General features: G+C 43.8%; 1 protein-coding gene and 1 long non-coding RNA gene across 2 annotated transcripts in view; one reads left to right on the top strand and one right to left on the bottom strand.

The window, feature by feature from the left end:
- Positions 1 to 5,078: 5,078 nt before the first annotated feature.
- The window catches only part of LOC105008339 (paired box protein Pax-6-like), a 38,387-nt gene continuing 20,921 nt past the window's right edge, over positions 5,079 to 22,544 (bottom strand). The window contains exons 4-8 of the mRNA XM_010867621.3: positions 10,913 to 10,995; positions 10,517 to 10,673; positions 8,466 to 8,539; positions 7,374 to 7,506; positions 5,079 to 7,061 (exon numbers count right to left, since the gene is read on the bottom strand). Of these exons, the coding sequence (XP_010865923.1) occupies positions 6,964 to 7,061; positions 7,374 to 7,506; positions 8,466 to 8,539; positions 10,517 to 10,673; positions 10,913 to 10,995 (545 nt within the window). The 3' untranslated portion in view covers positions 5,079 to 6,963. The remainder of the gene's footprint in view (positions 7,062 to 7,373; positions 7,507 to 8,465; positions 8,540 to 10,516; positions 10,674 to 10,912; positions 10,996 to 22,544) is intronic.
- LOC109615763 lies at positions 20,382 to 21,735 on the top strand. Its single transcript, XR_002196759.3, has 3 exons — positions 20,382 to 20,472; positions 20,643 to 20,698; positions 21,423 to 21,735. It is a non-coding gene; the product is annotated as an uncharacterized LOC109615763 (long non-coding RNA).

The following is a 22,544-nucleotide window of genomic DNA, read 5'->3' as shown; positions in this document are numbered from 1 at the left end:
TACAATGCTGTGTACTACTCCCTTCACAGAACTAGGCAAACTTGCTCTAACTAAGCAGAATAGAAAGAGTGGGAGGCCCAAGTGCACAAATAAGCAAGACGACAAATTGGTGTCAAGTTTGAGAAACAGACACCTCACAGATCCTTAACTGGCAGCTTAATTATATAGAATGAACTTGCATAGATGTCATAACCAGTCATAAAAAACCTGCAATGCATGTCATAATATTTCAAAATGTATGTGTCATTACAGTGTCGTGACCATGTAATGACAGGATATGACATGTTATGTCAGCAGACATGACACCTTATGACATGGTTATGACAGACTTAAGATCATGTTATGACACTACACTTCAAGTAAAGTGTTAGCAACTAGCTTTCATGAGGACCGCATAGAAAAGGAAAACCCAGTGTTGCTTCTGCTGCAGAGGATAAGTTCATTTGAGTTACCAGCCATAAAAGAAAAATGCTTCACAGAGTTCAGGTAACAGAAACATCTCAACATCAACTGTTCAGAGGAGACGGTGTGAATCAAGCATTCAAGGTTGAATAATTTCAAAGAAGTTACTACTGAAGGACATCAATATAAGAGACTAACTTGGACCAAGACACATGAGAAATGGGCATTAGACCGGTTTAAATCTGTCCTTTGGTATGATGAGTCCAATTTAGAGATTTATGGTTTCAAACAAGTGCTGTCCCGCCATGTTTGTAGATTTGTCTTAAGCTATTGACACTGTATAACGCGTGAGTAAGTTGTCATTAAGGACTAGGACCTTATGCTTGTCATTGGTTTTTATGACTATCTTAAGGATAGAAGTCAGGCTGTCAGAGTAGATGGCATCCAGTTGGAACCAATGGAGTTGGTTAAACGAGTTCTACAAGGTTCCATACTTAATCCGTTACTGTTCAGTCTCTATATATACACTCACCTAAAGGATTATTAGGAACACCATACTAATACTGTGTTTGACCCCCTTTCGCCTTCAGAACTGCCTTCATTCTATGTGCCATTGATTCAACAAAGTGCTGAAAGCATTCTTTAGAAATGTTGGCCCATATTGATAGGATAGCATCTTGCAGTTGATGGAGATTTGTGGGATGCACATCCAGGGCACGAAGCTCCCGTTCCACCACACCCAAAGATGCTCTATTGGGTTAAGATCTGGTGACTGAGGGGGCCATTTCAGTACAGTGAACTCATTGTCATGTTCAAGAAACCAATTTGAAATGATTCGAGCTTTGTGACATGGTGCATTATCCTGCTGGAAGTAGCCATCAGAGGATGGGTACATGGTGGTCAAGAAACATTTGCTCAGGTAGGCCGTGGCATGTAAACGATCCCCAATTGGCACTAAGGGGCCTAAAGTGTGCCAAGAAAACATCCCCCACATCATTACACCACCACCAGCAGGCTGCACAGTGGTAACAAGGCATGATGGATCCATGTTCTCATTCTGTTTACGCCAAATTCTGACTCTACCATCTGAATGTCTCAACAGAAATCGAGACTCATCAGACCAGGCAACATTCGTCCAGTCTTCACCAGTCCAATTTTGGTGAGCTTGTGCAAATTGTAGCCTATATTTCCTATTTGTAGTGGAGATGAGTGGTACCCAGTGGGGTTTTCTGCTGTTGTAGCCCATCCGACTCAAGGTTGTGCATGTTGTGGCTTCACAAATGCTTTGCTGCATACCTTGGTTGTAACAAGTGGTTATTTCAGTCAAAGTTGCTCTTCTATCAGCTTGAATCAGTCGGCCCATTCTCCTCTGACCTCTAGCATCAACAAGGCATTTTCACCCACAGGACTGCCGCATACTGGATGTTTTTCCCTTTTCACACCATTCTTTGTAAACCCTAGAAATGGTTGTGCATGAAAATCCCAGTAACTGAGCAGATTGTGAAATACTCAGACCGGCCTGCCTGGCACCAACAACCATGCCACGCTCAAATTGCTTAAATCACCTTTCTTTCCCATTCTGACATTCAGTTTGGAGTTCAGGAGACCACACCCAGGACCACACCCCTAAATGCATTGAAGCAACTGCCATGTGATTGGTTGATTAGTTAATTGCATTAATGTGATATTGAACAGGTGTTCCTAATAATCCTTTAGGTGAGTGTACAATATCAGTAATGAGATAAGACAAAGTCAAATTAGTCTGTACACTGACAACACTGTCATGTACGCTACTGCTTCGACAGCTGACCAATCATTACTGAAGCTGGAGACTGATTTTAAGATAATACAAGGATATTTTTTTTATACTGAAACAGGTTTTAAATGCAAGGAAAACACATTTTTTGATTTTTAATAGGTGCAAAAAGCTGGTTGAAAATACACTTGCACTCACATGCTTAGATTGCATTGCATTGCATCATCTTCCGCTTATCCGGGGCCGGGTCGCGGGGGCAGCAGTCTAAGCAGGGATGCCCAGACTTCCCTCTCCCCAGACACTTCCTCCAGCTCTTCCGGGGGGACACCGAGGCGTTCCCAGGCCAGCCGGGAGACATAGTCCCTCCAGCGTGTCCTAGGTCTTCCCCGGGGTCTCTTCCCGGTGGGACGGGACCGGAACACCTTCCCAGGAATGCGTTCCGGAGGCATCCGAAACAGATGCCCAAGCCACCTCAGCTGACCCCTCTCGATGTGGAGGAGCAGCGGCTCTACTCTGAGCTCCTCCCGGGTGACCGAGCTTCTCACCCTATCTCTAAGGGATCGCCCAGCCACCCTGCGGAGAAAGCTCATTTCGGCCGCCTGTATCCGGGATCTTGTCCTTTCGGTCATGACCCAAAGCTCATGACCATAGGTGAGAGTAGGAACGTAGATTGACCGGTAAATCGAGAGCTTCGCCTTGCGGCTCAGCTCTTTCTTCACCACGACAGACCGATACATCGACCGCATTACTGCAGAAGCTGCACCGATCCGTCTGTCAATCTCCCGTTCCATCCTTCCCTCACTCGTGAACAGGACCCCTAGATACTTAAACTCCTCCACTTGAGGCAGGCACTCTCCACCAACCTGAAGTGGGCAAGCCACCCTTTTCCGACTGAGGACCATGGCCTCGGATTTGGAGGTACTGATTTTCATCCCCACCGCTTCACACTCGGCTGCAAACCGTCCAAGTGCATGCTGAAGGTCCTGGCTTGAAGGGGCCAACACGACAACATCATCCGCAAAGAGCAGAGACGAAATCGTGTGGTCCCCAAACCTGACACCCTCCGGCCCCTGGCTGCGCCTAGAAATTCTGTCCATAAAAATTACGAACAGAACCGGTGACAAAGGGCAGCCCTGCCGGAGTCCAACATGCACAGGGAACAAGTCTGACTTACTGCCAGCAATGCGGACCAAGCTCCTGCTTCGGTCGTACAGGGACCTGACAGCCCTTAGCAAAGGACCCAGGACCCCATATTCCCGAAGCACTCTCCACAGGATGCCGCGAGGGACACAGTCGAATGCCTTCTCCAAATCCACAAAACACATGTGGACTGGTTGGGCAAACTCCCATGAACCCCCCATCACCCTGTAGAGGGTATAGAGCTGGTCCAGTGTTCCACGGCCTGGACGAAAACCACACTGTTCCTCCTGAATCCGAGGTTCTACTATCGGCCGTATTCTCCTCTCCAGAACCCTGGCATAGACTTTCCCGGGGAGGCTGAGAAGTGTGATCCCCCTATAGTTGGAACACACCCTCCGGTCCCCCTTCTTATAAAGAGGGACCACCACCCCGGTCTGCCATCCCAGAGGCACTGTCCCCGACTGCCACGCAATGTTGCACAGGCGTGTCAGCCAAGACAGCCCCACAACATCCAGAGACTTGAGGTACTCAGGGCGGATCTCATCCACCCCCGGTGCCTTGCCACCGAGGAGTTTCTTAACCACCTCGGTGACTTCAGCCCGGGTGATGGACGAGTCCACCTCTGAGCCTTCATCCTCTGCTTCCTCAATGGAAGACGTGACGGCGGGATTGAGGAGATCCTCGAAGTACTCCTTCCACCGCCCGACGACATCCCCAGTTGAGGTCAACAGCTGCCCACCTCTACTGTAAACAGCGTTGGTAGGGCACTGTTTCCCTCTCCTGAGGCGCCGGATGGTTTGCCAGAATCTCTTCGAGGCCAGCCGATAGTCCTTCTCCATGGCCTCACCGAACTCCTCCCAGGCCCGAGTTTTTGCCTCCACAACCACCCGGGCTGCAGTCCGCTTGGCCTGTCGGTACCCGTCAGCTGCCTCTGGAGTCCCACAAGCCAACCAGGCCTGATAGGACTCCTTCTTCAGCTTGACAGCATCCCTTACTTCCGGTGTCCACCACCGGGTTCGGGGATTGCCGCCTCGACAGGCACCGGAGACCTTACGGCCACAGCTCCGAGCGGCCGCTTCAACAATGGCGGTGGAGAACATGGTCCACTCGGACTCAATATCTCCAACCTCCCTCGGGATCCAGTCAAAGCTCTGCCGGAGGTGGGAGTTAAAGATCTCTCTGACAGGAGACTCGGCCAGACGTTCCCAGCAGACCCTTACAGTACGCTTGGGCCTGCCGAGTCTGTCCAGCTTCCTCCCCCGCCATCGGATCCAACTCACAACCAGGTGGTGATCAGTTGACAGCTCCGCCCCTCTCTTCACCCGAGTGTCCAAGACATATGGCCGCAGGTCAGATGAAACGACAACAAAGTCGATCATCGACCTGCGGCCTAGGGTGTCCTGGTGCCACGTGCACTGATGGACACCCTTATGCTTGAACATGGTGTTCGTTATGGACAAACTGTGACTAGCACAGAAGTCCAATAACTGAACACCACTCGGGTTCAGATCAGGGGGGCCGTTCCTTCCAATCACGCCCCTCCAGGTATCACTGTCGTTGCCCACGTGGGCGTTGAAGTCCCCCAGTAGAACGATAGAGTCCCCAGTCGGAGCACTTTCCAGCACCCCTCCCAGAGACTCCAAGAAGGTCGTGTACTCTGCACTGCCGTTCGGCCCGTAGGCACAAACAACAGTGAGAGACCTATCCCCGACCCGTAGGCGCAGGGAAACGACCCTCTCGTTCACCGGGGTAAACTCCAACACATGGCGGCAGAGCTGGGGAGCTATAAGCAAACCCACACCAGCCCGCCGCCTCTCACCATGGGATGCTTAGATGGCTCTCAAATTAATAAGGCTCTGCATATTAATACTGACAAATACTTAGGGATTTGGCAGGATGATAAATGCATTTTGATGAATTCTGTAAAAGGTTTAAGATCAAACTCAGCTTCCTCTATTGAAACAGAACATTTTTTTTTTCTTAACCAAAACTGATGTTCATTTTTGTGTCGCCTGTCTGTGATCATGCTGACTGATTTTTGGTTTTTGTGCTCTCTGTGCACTGACAGAAGTATAGAACATGTTTCATGTGTGGAAGGGCCTTGCATGGTGGGTACGTTGCTGGGTTAGGGTATCTTATGTACCTAAATCCTCCAGAGTGGCACGTCAGGCATGCTCTGATTGTACATGACTCGAAAGTAATACATGATTTGTACTTTTCTGCTTAGACTGCTGCCCCCGCGACCAGGCCCAGGATAAGCGGAAGATGATGATGATTTGTACTTTCAGGGGTGAAATATGTATTTGATTTATACATGTATGCATTGAAAAACAAGTAAACTGTGTTTGTTTACTACACCGAAGGGACAACGCAGACCTTGCCAGGCCCAATACCTACTACTATATGAGGCCACAGAGGGAATAACACCAATGTTTAAAGCAATGTACATTGTCTTGTGTTTTTTCTTTTTCTGTTTGTTTCTTTTAATCAACCTAAACTGTATGTTTTAACATGTATATGAAGGGCCCAGCTGTAAAAGAGACCTTGGTCACAGTCTGTGTTCCTTGTTGAAATAAAGTTTTAATAAACTGGTGTGTCTTTGTGAGATGCAGAATGGGTGATCTCCACAGGTGTGGTTCCCACAGTGAAGCATGGAGGAGGAGGTGTGATGGTGTGGGGGGCTTTCCTAATGACACTGTCTGTTTATTTACAATGCAATGCACATACAACCAGCATGGCTACTACAGCATTCTGTAGTAATACGCTCATCTGGTTTGTGCTTGATGGGACTATCATTTGGACAATGGCCCATAACATACCTCTATGCTCTGTATGAGCTATTTTACCACAAAAGTGGGATGGTGCTGCATCAGATGACCTGGCCACCCCAATTGAGATGGTTTTGATAAGTTGGACTGCAGAGTGAAGAAAAAGCAGCCAAAAATTACTGAGCATACTTTGTATTGCCCCCTTTAACATCAATGAATGTGAATGTGATAAGAAATAAAATACATGTTTTGCCTGCTCACAGATGTTTTCTTTATGAATGTTACATGTATTACCAAGGGCATGCTAACTTTTGAGCACAACTGTATTTGTGCATATATGTTTTGCATGAATTTTCCGTGTGGGACTGTATCATTGATATAAACATAAATTGGTTGTAACAAAAAGTCTACTGTATATGGGAGTTACTTCAAGTCTGATGAAAAAGCACTCCAAGAGTGTGCAAAGCTGTGACAAAGGCAAAGGGTGGCTACTTTGAAGAATCTAAATCAAAAGTATAAAGTTTTTGGTAACTGCATGATTCCAAATGTATTATATCAATGTTTTTATGTCTTCACTATTTTCTACAATGAGCAAAATAGTCAAAAGAAAGAAATACCCTTGAATGACTATAGGTATATCCAAACTTTTTCTAGATAGTTTATATAGCCTCTCAGTGCTGATGCTTAGGGTTCAACTAGATACCATATCAACGTTTTTTTCTGGTTCATTGTAAAGGAACCATATTTGGACACACATTTGTAAACATTTAATGCATATTTGGATATTTCTTTGGCTGAACCAATTCAAAGAAGCCTTTGTGTCTTCTTGTGGTCACAGTTTTGGCTATTTTATTTGTGCTGGTCACCTCAGTAGATTCTCTCTCATTTTCTCTTCTTTTACTGTAGTCTGGCCCAGTACTGACTGAGGTTCTGGCCCATGCTGTGCTCGTTCCCAGGAACCTGCACTGGTACCGAAACCCCGGGAGAAATTAGCCCTGAGAGGGAGGAAGGAGAACGCAGTATGGACAAAAAGAGAGTTAGACCAAGAGAAGAAAGTTGGAGTGAAATTAAAAGTATGAAGTGGGTTTTCAGAAAAGTTGCTTGGCAGAATTTCATTACTGGATGAAGATTTAAAACTTCTTACCAGTGAAAATATAGGGTCAATAATAACATTTTATTGTACATAATTCAGAGGAAATCTTTTAACTTAACCAAACAGACAACACGCTTACAGATCATCAGACTGAAATATAGACAACTACATATACATACAAACTACACACACACACAAACATTGTGCAACTCACCAGTGTTTGGGTTGGCAGAGGGCGGTGGAGGCAGATGGGGAGAGGGGTACGATGAAGAATCAAAGGTCCTAGGGGTCGAGGGGGATCGGGGTAACATGCAAGAGTAAGAGTTGGAAGACTGGGACGATACTGACTACTCACAGACAGAGAATCACAGACACAATGAAGTACAGACACAGGAGATGAAAAAAACAGTAACATGAGAAACAAAGGGAGGAGGCACAATAGAAAAGTTAATGATGAAAGAAAGCAATTTGATTTAGGATTTTTGCTGTGAATGAGTCATCTACCAATGCTGCTATTACATGTTCCTTTAATGGTGGATTTAGATACGTAAATTGAGCTGAACACGAGAGCAGAGCAGGGATGGTTGACTTTGATGGTGTTGAGGGTCACAAAGACTAAACGCATCATAAGAGCCCACAGTGGCATGGGTATGCGTACAGACATCTACATAAGTACTTTTACACCATAAGTAACATATTAGGCCCACACCTGCCTACATGCAGTGAGAGATCATTTCCCATGTACATTTCGGCAGAGAGATTGTTTAACTAATTCCAGGCAATTACATTCAAGTTGCCATTTGCTCATCTTTGATATAGATGGACATCAGAGGGATAGTACCAGTCCAACACCACAAGATGGCAGAGCAGTCTCATGTTTGCCAATCATTGATAATGGCACATGATGATGTCACCCTAGGCCAGGGGTTTCCAAACTATTCTACGGAGGGCCATGTGTTTGCAGGTTTTCGCTCTCTCCTTGTACTTGATTGACTAATTAGGTTACTAATTGGTTAGTTTCTACCCTCCCCTGGTTGTTTAGGTATGAACTGGAAACAATTTATAGGAAAAAACTAAAACACGCAGACATATGGCCCTCCGTGGAATGGTTTGGACACCCCTGCCCTAGGCCAACACATTACTTGAAAGGGGTAGTCATAACACGTTTATGAAGCCAGCCACACGTGAAATAAATAAAGCCTACTGATTTATAAAGTCTATTCTATATAGCCTTATTAATGCAAATGCAATTATGCAAAAAAAATGCAAAATAAGTCAAGTTTAGTTATTGGTACAGCACACGCACCTGGATTCCAGTTGAGAAGACGGTAAGAGAGCTGTAGCTGGGAAGGGTAGACTCATTCTGACTCATCATGGACCCTAATGAGATAAAAAACCAAACACATTAACTCCTGTGTGCCACCAGGAGTTAACCCCTGTGTAGTGCTTGAACAATAGCTACAACCACAATTCACATACTAATATGTTTCTTTTGGCTAATCATTACGGTTTCTTATCAAGTACAGTGGAGAGAACAAGTATTTGATACACTGCCGATTTAGCAGGTTTTCCCACTTACAAAGCATGTAGAAGTCTGTAGTTTTTATCATAGGTTCTCTTCAACTGTGAGTGATGGGATCTAAAAAATCCAGAAAATCACATGATGATTTTTAAGTAATTAATTTGCATTTTAATGCATGACATAAGTGATACATCAGAAAAGCAGAACTTAATATTTGGTACAGAAATCTTTGTTTGCAATTACAGAGATCATACGTTTCCTGTAGTTCTTGACCAGGTTTGCACACACTGCAGCAGGGATTTTGGCCCACTCCTCTTTACAGACCTTCTCCAGATTCTTCAGGTTTCGGGGCTGTCGCTAGGCAATACAGACTTTCAGCTCCCTCCAAAGATTTTCTATTGGGTTCAGGTCTGGAGACTGGCTAAGCCACTCCAGGACCTTAAGATGCTTCTTACAGAGCCACTCCTTAGTTGCTCTGTCTGTGTGTTTCGGGTTGACTGCTGGAAGACCCAACCACGACCCATCTTCAATGCTCTTACGGAGGGAAGGAGGTTGTTGGCCAAGATCCCCCTCAATACGGTGCAGTCGTCCTGTCCCCTTTGCAGAAAAGCATCCCCAAAGAATGATGTTTCCACCTCCATGCTTGTGTTCTTGGGGTTGTACTCATCCTTCTTCTTCCTCCAAACACGGTGAGTGGAGTTTAGACCAAAAAGCTCTATTTTTGTCTCATCAGACCACATGAACTTCTCCCATTCCTCCTCTGGATCATCCAGATGGTCATTGGCAAACATCAGACGGGCCTGGACATGCGCTGGCTTGAGCAGGGGGACCTTGCGTGCACTGCAGGATTTTAATCCATGACGGCATAATGTGTTACTAATGGTTTTCTTTGAGACTGTGGTCCCAGCTCTCTTTAGGTCATTGATCAGGTCCTGCCGTGTAGTTCTGGGCTGATCCCTCACCTTCCTCATGATCATTGATGCCCCATGAGGTGAGATCTTGCATGGAGCCCCAGAAAGAGGGAGATTGACCGTCAACTTGAACTTTCATTTCTAATAATTGGGCCAACAGTTGTTGCCTTCTCACCAAGCTGCTTGCCTATTGTCCTGTAGCCCATCCCAGCCTTGTGCAGGTCTACAATTTTATCCCTGATGTTCTTACACAGCTCTCTGGTCTTGGCCATTGTAGAGAGGTTGGTGTCTGTTTGATTGAGTGTGTGGACAGGTGTCTTTTATACAGGTAATGAGTTCAAACAGGTGCAGTTAATACAGGTAAAGAGTGGAGAACAGGAGGGCTTCTTAAAGAAAAACGAACAGGTCTGTGAGAGCCGGAATTCTTACTGGTTGGTAGGTGATCAAATACTTATGTCATGCAATAAAATGCAAATTAATTATTTTAAAAAATCATACAATGTGATTTTCTGGATTTTTGTGTTAGATTCCGTCTCTCACAGTTAAAGAGTACACATGCTTTGTAAGTAGGAAAACTTGCAAGATCTGCAATGTATCAAATACGCGTTCTCCCCACTGTAAATGTGATGGTAATGGTATAGACAGATCAATATTGATATTTTGGCCTAGTCTAACTATCTACTAAATCCTAATGTAAAGGTAGGTTTTGATGGATTTTATTTGACTAATTAATCATTCATAAAGCTTCATTATGGTAATTTTCCTGGACTTGTTTGCCGAGTGCCAGTTTCCCACTACTCCAATGGTCAAGTTTTATTAGAAAGTGCCTAAGCTGAATCTTAGGCTAAATTTCATTTTCATTCAGAATTGCAGGGCGCTATGCACACGACTTGCTAAATACATACACATGATATCATCAATAACCTGAACTGCTGCCATGTTGATGGTGATAGACGGAGGTATTGAAGGAAGTGCTTAGGGGTGCGTGAGCCTGCGAACATGAGGTCCCACCCCCTGACCTTCTCTGGTTGCGAAGCTTTTCCTCTCTCCTCCACTTAGCTCTTCGGTTAGAGAACCACACCTGTAAATCACAAAGATCTGTTAATGCTCCTTCATTTCTGTAATCCTGACTTAATTCCACACGGAATGGGTGTTCATTAGGTACCAAATAGAATAAAACAGCTGAGGGATATCTACTGTAGGCTCATTTTGTTTTCTTCTGTTGTTATTAAATATAAACATATGTTTCTGTGTTTGACCCTAATGGACACAACCCTGGGAGAAATCAGTAGATGGAGGGACAAAAATAACCTTCAATACCTGTATCCGTGCCTCTGGAAGGTCAATCTTGTTGGCTAATCTCTCTCTTGCAAATACGTCTGGGTAATGTGTTCTTTCGAATTCTAAGAAACACATGAACTATCATCAGTCAAACTCATCAATAGTACAGTGATCCACTTCAAAGTGCTTTTACAAAACACCCAGCCTGAAACCCCAAAGAGCAAGCAAAACTCCCTAAAAGGGATGAAACCATGGAAGAAACCTAGAGAAAACCTAGACTCTGAGGGGTGACCAGTCCTCTTCTGGATGGCCAGTCCATTTCTGGCTGTGAACACTTTAAGAATACACATTGTATTTAATTAATTAATGCATGTTGGTGTGATGGTTGCTCCGTGTAGCGCTGCGGGCTCTTCCCCTCTCCCACTGCTGGCTGGCGACGATGGCATTCTGCCTCTCCTTTTTATGCACTCGCTTCCCTGGCACCTCACAGAATAACCCTTCCCCTATAAAGGCACTTTTTTTGGTTTCTCGATCAGTTCGTTTGTTTTCAGTCTTTCTCTTCATTTTTCCTTCACTACCCAGGTCGAGATGAGTCAGGGTGGGCAAGGGGATGCAGAAGTGCGGGATGGGGGCGAGTAGCTTATGTGCCGTAGGCGGTGAATGAGCATGGCCATGGAGTATACACTGTTGTTCCGGACGGTGGCAGCATCTAGTGGCTGGAATGAGCCGGCTCTAAGGACCATTTTTCGCAGGGGACTGTGAACTGAGGTCCAGATGGAGCTGGATTGCGTCAGCAATTCCATGCCACTGGATGTCTACATCGCCCAGGTAATTGCCATTGACGGGCAACCGTGGGACTATGACCGTTTGGCGCACTGCACCCATCCCTCTTCCTCTCGAGTGGAGCCAGAACCTGAACCCATGGAACTGGGGATTATGAGGCTCACCGCAGAGGAGCAAGAACAACGAAGTCAATGGGGCCTGTGCCTGTCCTTCTGGAAGGGGTGTGCCTCAAGCCAGGCGCAGAGCAGGAAGGTTCTGAGTAGCCAGGCAGCGCAGGCTGGCACAGTAGGTGCCTTGTGTTTGCATAATATATCAGGCCCTTTCTGTTGCTTAGTGGTGTTGTCTGGTGGCTTTGCCTTTCATACATCCACAGCTCTGATTGACTCTGGGGCTGCGGGGAGCTTCATCGACCATTCCCTGGTATCCGCCCTCGGGCTGCCGTTGCGACGTTTGAGGTCCTCGATGCCTTTCCAGGCTTTAGATGGCCGTCCTGTGAGGTGCGGTTCCATTACTCACGTGACCCACCCACTCACTCTCACCATCAACAGCTGCCATCAAGAGAGACTGGAATTATAGGTGATGACTTCTTCCATACAAGCCATCACCCTGAGACTTCCATGGCTCCAAAAACACAACCCCAATATCGCCTGGAGCAAGCAGAAGATCCTGGGATGGTCCCTGGAGTGTCAGAAGACCTGCTTGACCATCACGTGTGGCGCTACATCGGTGAAGAGCCAGGAGGGCGCCCTCCCTGCCAACATCCTGCCGGAGTACGCAGACTCAAGCAGGGTGTTTTCTAACGAGATTTTATCACGGACCTGCCATGATCAGATGGGTACACCACTGGTGGAGGTAGCGAGGGGTCTGGCAGACAGGGTTGAGGCGATACTGGATTCCCGTCTACAGCGGGGCCGGGTCCAGAGCTGGGTCCGGGCGGTAGACATCTGCCATCCCTTCCTGAGTTCAATGCCCACCGCCCAGATTGGCCGGCTCCCCTAACTGCCGGCTGTCGACGATGGCAAACGCACCCCTCACTCACACACAAACATACCTTTTTTGAGTTAGTCATTATGATGTCTATTTTTGTTCCTGGTTTTCACCTACACCTCACAGGTTATTATATCTACTTCTTTGAACGTGCGGTACTGCCTTTTTGCATTGGAAATTAAAAGAAGACTAAACGTTGATTCTCAGTTTATTTTTATTCATTTTGTTTCATTTCCTTTTTATGTACTTGCTTCCATTGCACCTTACAGTTGGCTGTGTCCAGAGTTGGTAAAACATAATAAGTCAGCAGCATGACCAGATGGACATGGACAGGGACAATAGTGGGGGAGGAATGGTCAGCAGAGTGGCAGCTGAAATCCTGAGGTATCATCAGCTACTTGATCCGCAACACAACTTTGAGGAATTTGGACAGAGACAGTAAGTGTCTATCCTTAGGCCCTCTCTGAGGGCATAGATGGCCCTGACGGTTCCCCTCTAGTAAAATGTATAGCCTTGTAACATTGCAGGCAGGAGGCAAGAGAGAGGGCATTGGATCTTGTACCAGGATGTGACAAGCCTACTATATAGCCTGCCTCTGAGTGATGTCATCCGGAATGACAAGGTCAATTTTCACTGCTATTCTGATGACACACAGTTGAATATATCAATGAAACATAAAGAACCCCCAAAATTAGCTACCCTGGAAGCTTGTGTTTCTGACATGAGGAAATGGATGACAGAGAACCTTTTGCTCTATACTCAGAAACAACTGAAATGCCTGTCCTAGGACCCAAGAAACAAAGAGATTTGTAGGTGAACCTTGATGGTTGTATGGTCATATCCCAAAAAATGGTGGGAGACTTCAGATAGGGCCACAGTGTCAGTGGACCTGCATCTTAGCCCAGCGGTTTTACACCGCTATATAATTTTGCTGGGGAGTAGGGTCAGTTCTCCTTTGTGAATTCAAGGAATGCGCCCACAAAATGTTCCTTGTGTTACGTTCTGTTTTAACTTAGGAGGACATGAGCTCTTTGACCACACCTCAGGACCACCAGACCTGAATGGCTCATAGCTGTCCCTGTCCAAAGTTCTCCTGGTTGTGTTGCAGATTAAGCTGCTGCCTGATGATTCTGGCTGCCACTGCTCTCACCCTTGCTGATTGTTCCTGTCCTTGTCTACCTGCTCATGCAACTGACTTAAATTACGTTTGTAGCCTCTCGAAACAGCCCACATGCATTCATTAATTATTCGTATCGTGTGCTCTTATAATCTTCACCCGGCACAGCCAGAAGAGGCCTTAGTTGTTGCTTACTCTTTCGGGTTTCAGGCTAGGTATCTGTAAAAACACTTTATGACTGTGGATGTAAAAAAGGCTTTATAAAAAACTGATTTGATGCTATATTTATCTATGGCTAGTTACTCTCATTATAAAGACAATAGTTTAAATCTAGTTTATTGAAGACCATGCCTGTGGAAATTAACAATAGAGATTGGTGGCCAGAAATCTCCAGTGTAATGTATAAACAAATGTGTATGTAGTTGTTATTGCTGTTGACACTTTGCTGTTATTCAAGCTACTGCTGATCATTAGTAGTCTGCAAACCACCTTCACAGAACGATTAGATTTAGTTGAAAGTTAATGTAACAGGTACGGAAAAGTATTTGTATTCCACCAAATATCCCTCATTTTACTGTGCATGAATTTTTGTTTATTTGCTCCGTATTCAATGAAGGGATAGGGTATTTAGTTTGCATGGGTAATGCGCCCCCTGCTGGTCGTTTTGTGTACATACTGCTTTCGTCAGACGATGTTGGATCTGGCCAAGAGCGGTAGGTACTTTGTGTAGTGCGTGACAGATGTGTAAAATACGAAGTTTAATGTGTGTTTACGTGATTTAACAGGCTGATTGTTGTTATTATAGATTTTTAGCAGTTGGAATGATTCATTCTCTTCCGTGTATTTCTGTTTATTACTTAGTTCTGAGTGTTTTAGTGAGCTAGCTTACATGCTATTTTGTATCTGCGTTGGTATTCGCCATTTTGTGTTCTGCACTGCGTCTGTATAAGCTTACATATATATTTTTCTAAATACTTCTAAATACTACAAAAGTATTTTTATATTCTTATGTTGTATTTTTGCATTTATTGTTTCATATGTTGGGATTTAATTTTATTGAGAAATGAAATTATTTCTCAGACGATGTTGGATCTGGCCAAGAGCGGCGTGTGTTGAGGACATATGACCAACGCTGTGGTTTTCTTTTTTCTAAAACACTGAACAGACACCCAACAGCAATAAATGTCCTGTGCCAAAGCCTGAGTCTCCAGTCGTCTGCTTCACACGTTAGACACAACGCAGGTAACCGGTACTGAGGCCAGAGAAGGCCTAGGGCCCCGTTAAAATTCAAACTGAAATAACATGTTCAAAATATAACAATACATAATTTTTTATATTTACTTTTTGTCTTAAGATCTGATCATGTTACTCAAAATAATACTCAAATTGAACCATGTCTTCTAATACATTATTTATGTTTGAGACTGAACCCCCACTCTTACTCAAATGGTCTGTCCCATGTTGTTTCTCACGACAGAAACCAATGGACATTAGCTAGCTTACTCAGTCAGGCTGAGCATGCTACACTACAGAAGAGACGGAGAGCAATTTTTTCATAATATGAAATGCTTATATGTGAGCAGGACAGAAAAAAGAAGGAAAGAAGAAAATACACTCACCTAAAGGATTATTAGGAACACCTGTTCAATTTCTCATTAATGCAATTATCTAATCAACCAATCACATGGCAGTTGCCTCAATGCATTTAGGGGTGTGGTTCAAGACAATCTCCTGAACTCCAAACTCAATGTCAGAATGGGAAAGAAAGGTGATTTAAGCAAATTTTAGCGTGGCATGGTTGTTGGTGCCAGACGGGCCGGTCTGAGTATTTCACAATCTGCTCAGTTACTGGGATTTTCACGCACAACCATTTCTAGGGTTTACAAAGAATGGTGTGAAAAGGGAAAAACATCCAGTATGCGGCAGTCCTGTGGGCGAAAATGCCTTGTTGATGCTAGAGGTCAGAGGAGAATGGGCTGACTGATTCAAGCTGATAGAAGAGCAACTTTGACTGAAATAACCACTCGTTACAACCGAGGTATGCAGCAAAGCATTTGTGAAGCCACAACACGCACAACCTTGAGGCGGATGGGCTACAACAGCAGAAGACCCCACCGGGTACCACTCATCTCCACTACAAATAGGAAAAAGAGGCTACAATTTGCACAAGCTCACCAAAATAGGACAATTGAAGACTGGAAGAATGTTGCCTGGCCTGATGAGTCTCGATTTCTGTTGAGACATTCAGATGGTAGAGTCAGAATTTGGCATAAACGGAATGAGAACATGGATCCATCATGCCTTGTTACCACTGTGCAGGCTGGTGGTGGTGGTGTAATGGTGTGGGGGATGTTTTCTTGGCACACTTTAGGCCCCTTAGTGCCAAATGGGCATCGTTTAAATGCCATGGCCTACCTGAGCATTGTTTCTGACCATGTCCATCCCTTTATGACCACCATGTACCCATCCTCTGATGGCTACTTCCAGCAGGATAATGCACCATGTCACAAAGCTCGAATCATTTCAAATTGGTTTCTTGAACATGACAATGAGTTCACTGTATTGAAATGGCCCCCACAGTCACCAGATCTCAACCCAATAGAGCATCTTTGGGATGTGGTGGAACGGGAGCTTCGTGCGCTGGATGTGCATCCCACAAATCTCCATCAACTGCAAGATGCTATCCTATCAATATGGGCCAACATTTCTAAAGAATGCTTTCAGCACCTTGTTGAATCAATGCCACGTAGAATGAAGGCGAAAGGGGGTCAAACACAGTATTAGTATGGTGTTCCTAATAATCCTTCAGGTGAGTGTAGAGTGAGTTCTGTAACCGTAATAGCTTAGCAGCTGCAGCTACTACTTGTGTCATAAACATGAATAGATTAGCGGCTGAAGCTATTACTGAATATGATGATTTGACAGTCACATAAGAAAGTGCTATCCCTGATTTGGACCATCATGAACAGACATTGTTTAAATTCCGTCATGTTGTTCTGCTAACATCACGCATGTTGATTATTATGACGCAGATGTTGATGATGATGATAGTGACTGTGCTACTGATCACAGCGATATTAGCAATATTTACCCTCCCCTGGCTCCCCTAGAAACTTTTTTGTGACTGTTTAGTGACAAATAATATGTCTGATCCAGGTATATGTGGCTCTCCCAGCTGACAGATAAGAAACATTGCAGCACAGTGAGAAAAGCTAGATACAGTGGGGAGAACAAGTATTTGATACACTGCCGATTTAGCCGATTTTCCTACTACAAAGCATGTAGAGGTCTGTCATTTTTATCATAGGTACACTTCAACTGTGAGAGACGGAATCTGAAACAAAAATCCAGAAAATCACATTGTATGATTTTTAAATAATTAATTTGCATTTTATTGCATGACATAAGTATTTGATCACCTACTAACTAGTAAGAATATACTCTGTGCACCAACGTAGTGACAAACTTTCGCTTTTGTCTAGAAGTCTGCATTGCAGTTTCCGGTTTACTTACTAATACTCATCCGCATTAGTAAACACCTAAACTCACAACAAGATGAGTGATGCTGTTGTATGAAAAAAAAAGAAATATAATGTACGTGACTCATTTAAAAGTGGGGCATAATTTTAATCAGGAGAATGTCCTCTTTTTAATAAAATATGGCCATTCAATGACTTAAAACGCTAGACTAGAAATAGTCAGAAAATGTGGTCTTTATATACTTCCACGTAATGCAGGTTTAAGCGCAATTAATACCATATAGGACCAGATGTTTACTGCCTATGCCAGTTGTTATTTTTCAGTTTCGTTGTGAAATGAGGTTACAGTACTAAAATAAAAGAGGAGACCGGTTTTGGTGCTTTTTTGAGGCTATGGAATTTGAAGCTTAATTCAGGTTAGAAGAACGAAGGTTTGTTTCAATTCACTTGCTATGGGGACGCGCTAGCGTTCCAGCTCAGCCAGTGTTCTTTTACCGTTTTTGAGGCTAGGGTGAATTTTTATTCGTTATATTGTCCTGCTTAATACAAAAAAAAAATGGAACACGTCGATAACCAGCTTAGCCGATAGCCGGTCGGCACACCACAGTAAACTACTTACCCTCGTAGTTGAGCAGATAACTCGATACGTAGAGTTTGAATCCCTTGTTCCGCTTGCTTGTTGGAGCAGGGGACCAGGCATCAACAATTCGATGGACAACACTAATGCTTATTTTAGGCAGGTCTTGGAGACATCTACTAAAAACTTAAATTTTGGGCGACGCGGGTGATCGCCTTAAGTAAACCCGGAAAATGATATGCCGACATCTGGCTAAAGCGGAAGTTCGTGCATACACTTGTGCACAGAGCCTAATCCGGCTCTCACAGACCTTTAGTTTTTCTTTAAGAAGCCTTCCAGTTCTCCACTCATTACCTGTATTAACTGCACCTGTTTGAACCCGTTACCTATATAAAGGACACCTGTCCACACACTCAATCAAACAGACTCCAACCTCTCAACAATGGCCAAGACTAGAGAGCTGTGTAAGGACATCAGGGATAAAATTGTAGACCTGCACAAGGCTGGGATGGGCTACAGGACAATAGGCAAGCAGCTCGGTAAGAAGGCAACAACTGTTGGCACAATTATTAGAAAATGGAAGAAGTTGAAGATGACGGTCAATCTCCCTCTTTCTGGGGCTCCATGCAAGATCTCAACTGAGGGATCAGCCCAGAACTACACGGCAGGACCTGGTCAATGACCTGAAGACAGCTGGGACCACAGTTTCAAAGAAAACCATTAGTAACACACTACGCTGTCATGGATTAAAATCCTGCAGCGCATGCAAGGTCCCCCTGCTCAAGCCAGCGCATGTCAAGGCCCGTCTGAAGTTTGCCAATGACCATCTGGATGATCCAGAGGAGGAATGGGAGAAGGTCATATTGTCTGATGAGACAAAAATAGAGCTTTTTTGTCTAAAATCCACTCGCCATGTTTGGAGGAAGAAGAAGGATGAGTACAACCCCAAGAACACCATCCCAACTGTGAAACATGGAGGTGGGAACATCATTCTTTGGGGATGCTTTTCTGCAAAGGGGACAAGACGACCGCACTGTATTGAGGGGAGGATGGATGGGGCCATATATCACGAGATCTTGGCCAACAACCTCCTTCCCTCAGTAAGAGCATTGAAGATGAGTCTTGGCTGGATCTTCCAGCATGACAATGACCCGAAACACACAGCCAGGGCAACTAAGGAGTAAGAAACCTCTGAAGGTCTTGGAGTGGCCTAGCCAGTCTGGAGAGGCCTAGGGAGCTGACAGTCCGTATTACCCAGCGACAGCCCCGAAACCTGAAGGATCTGGAGAAGGTCTGTATGGAGGAGTGGGCCAAAATCCCTGCTGTAGTGTGTACAAACCTGGTCAAGAACTACAGGAAACATATGATCTCTATAATTGCAAAAAGTTTTCTGTACCAAATATTAAGTTCTGCTTTTCTATTATTATTTTTTTTTTCATTTATTTGATTGGGACAGTGCATGTTAATGAACAAGACATGTTGTACATGCATGTAAAAATGACGGATTATAGCCAAGGGCTAATTTCCATCCATAGTCCCACAGGCTAGGATCACACAGCTCACAAAAACATTGCAAAATAAAATGTACATCTAAGTCAATTCATAAATTAGCTAAATCCTATATACAATATTCACACAAGACTACATTCAACTTCACAGACACTCATCCATATACACATTACAAAGTAAAACAATCTAAGAAGGATAAAACATACATACTAATGTGTGCAACTTTGATTTTCCCATAGCCATTTCTTCAACTGGACTTTAAACGAGCTATATGTAGTACATTCTCTTAATGTTAGAGGAAGTCTATTCCACAGGTTCCCACCCCGGACAGACAGGACCGTCTGACCGAAAGTGGTGCACCTGTGAGGTATTATCAAGTCTCCTCTGGTAGAGGCTCGCGTGGTCCTCAGAGAAGTATCTTTAGATTTAATAAAGTCCTTCAGAGGTGGCGGAGCGAGGGAGTGAAGGACCTTGTATATCAGACAGGCCATCTGTTTTTTTAGAACTTGATAGCGGTTTTTTATCTAGTGTTTTTAATGCCTTTTTATATAGACCTTCTATTGTTTTAAGTGTTGTGGGGCAAGCAAGAGACCCGGTAGTCAAACAGTAATCAAAATGAGAAATAATCATTGAATAAAAAGATGTTTTAGCAGCACCCATAGTAAAATTATTTAGAATGTGACAAAAAATTTGAAGATTAAATTTGACAACCTTTGCTACTTTTTTTACATGACTTTTGAAGCAGAGTGTTGAATCAAGGACTACCCCAAGGTATTTAAATTCTGAGACCAGGTGAAGTTCCTCTCCATTCAGAAAGACATTCGATCTACTTACTTCGACATGGCGTTTTGAGAAGTACATACACACAGTTTTTCTGGTGTTCAACATGAGGCATGAATTCTTGAGCCAGTCCTGCACATAAGATAGGGCAGCTGTGAGATCAGCAGCTGCTTGTTGGATGGTTTTTGCTTGAGTGTAAATTACTGCGTCTTCCGCATACATCTGCGAGACATGAATTTGGTAGGTTATTGATAAAAAGAGAAAACAGACCCGGCCCAAGGACAGACCCCTGCGGGACACCAACTCCAGAGTCTGAACAGGGAGATTTGACACCATCTACTACCACATACTGTTTCCTGTGGGACAGGTAGGATTTAAACCATAAAAGTGCTTGATCAGATGTTAAATTGAGTCAACCTGGATATTAAAATCTGATGGTTAACAGAGTCAAAGGCTTTCTTCGAATCTAAGAAGACAGCCCCGACACAAGGACTCTTGTCAAGCAAACCTTTTTGTATTTTCTGTTAACACACACAGGGCACTATCGGTGGAGTGATGGGTCCGAAAACCGAACTGTAATGGATGTAGTGAAGGTTGGACATTTTCCAAATGAGCCGTCAACTGTCTGACTACCCACTTCTCTGCTATTTTTGATATAACGGGAAGTATGCTGATAGGTCTATAATTAGACATGTCTGTTGTAGCACCTGATTTTAGTATTGGTGTCACTGCAGCCACTTTCCAATCTGCAGAGATTAGAGTACCTATGATAAGAGTTACAGACTTCTACATGCTTTGTAAGTGGAAAAACCTGCAGTGTATCAAATATTTGTTCTCCACACTGTACCATGCTCCCAAGAAAGTCATTATGCTCAGTAGCTACAAGCAATTGTTTTGAGAAAAATAAATGGCCAAACGGATATTCACGGCGAAAGAATGTTTATTGTTATTTGCTTTGTTTTAATGGAATTACTAGGCCTATATGATAACATTATATAATGTATGGTAGCCAGTGGTGCAATGTGCGCCTATGCTATTTGGTAGAATTTGTTTTATATGTATATGAAGTATAATGGTGAACGTTACACAACAGAAAACACATTGTCCTTTATAGAGAGATGGCACATTCGGTTTTCTATCACTCATTCAATGCGCAAATAAGAATGGTACATTTTATTTTGTTTCAGAGTAATTTACTTTGCAATGTTTATAAAAACTGCAGCAGCCTATGTGGTATTTACAGTTCTTTCCTCTAAATTATGTAGATTGAAGTCGGTAGTGCAACCTTACTGTAGCATACTGTTTTTGCACTTTCAGCCGCCTATGGTCGTCTTTGGAAAATGCCCCCCCTCCCCAAAGAGCCTCTTTGGGATAGCGCAACACTCCAGAGGGTGTCAAGATGGAGGAACTAAAGGTGGAGGCGGTGAGGTCATTAGCAGTCCCGAAAACCAGGAACTGCAGAGCTTCATCCGGTTTGCCAATTTCAGTAACAGGGAGATTAACACTAGAGCCGCAAGGCCTTCAGACCCCCAGTATCTGCAAGAGCCGAACACTGTTTCACGTCATTAGCATATGAATCGTCCCTATTAGCATACACATTCTCCTCTGCAGCATCACCATCCAGCCTGAGCATCAGTTCATCCACTGGGTCACCATCAAACTACATTGAATGCTGCGTAAATACTGCATATATACGGAGAAAGACTGCGATGAGGGTGTATTGTTTGTATTGTTTGTGCTACATAAAACAGTACAAATCAATTGGGTTTAGTCCTGCTGAGTTAGTTCTTGGACACACTTTTCATGGCCCATAAACACTAGAACACTAGAATGCCTATGCCAGTTGGCGTTTGTAATTAAAATAAAACTGCCATTTTGAAAGCTACACAATCCTTCCATGACTTTTCCTAAATAGGCGTATATTACATTGTTCTATTGTCAGAATTCTAAACAGACAAATGGAAAACAATTTAGAGACTATGTTTTTTTAACCCTGTTTTCCCACTAAATCCGCCAACAGCCCACAGTATTTAGCGTTGGTACCCAAATGGTACCCAGGTGCTAATAACCCCTCACTGAATGCATGACATCAATGGATGAATGTGCGATACTCCCAGAATGATAAGAGCCTTGGTTGAATTTTAATGAACTTACAAATGAAATACAGGAGTTCCATGATCATTCAAAAACTTAATTAGGCTATTATTGAAACATAATACTTAGATATAGGCTACTTACCACTTGCTACTGTTTTTAAATATGAAAAACATTGTGTAGGCTTATTGTGTAGGCTAATTCATCAAATGTAAATATAAAATGTAAATCTACAAATGTATTACACTAAATAAAAATTCATGAAACAAAATACCAAGGATATTGTTTATCAGTCACCAATAACCAATTCAACAACGGCATATGTTGTGGCAATGTGATATCTCC

The sequence above is a fragment of the Esox lucius genome, chromosome 5 (genome assembly GCF_011004845.1).
Source record: "Esox lucius isolate fEsoLuc1 chromosome 5, fEsoLuc1.pri, whole genome shotgun sequence".
Classification (NCBI taxonomy): Eukaryota; Metazoa; Chordata; class Actinopteri; order Esociformes; family Esocidae; genus Esox; species Esox lucius.
This window is presented reverse-complemented; position numbering and strand designations above follow the sequence as displayed.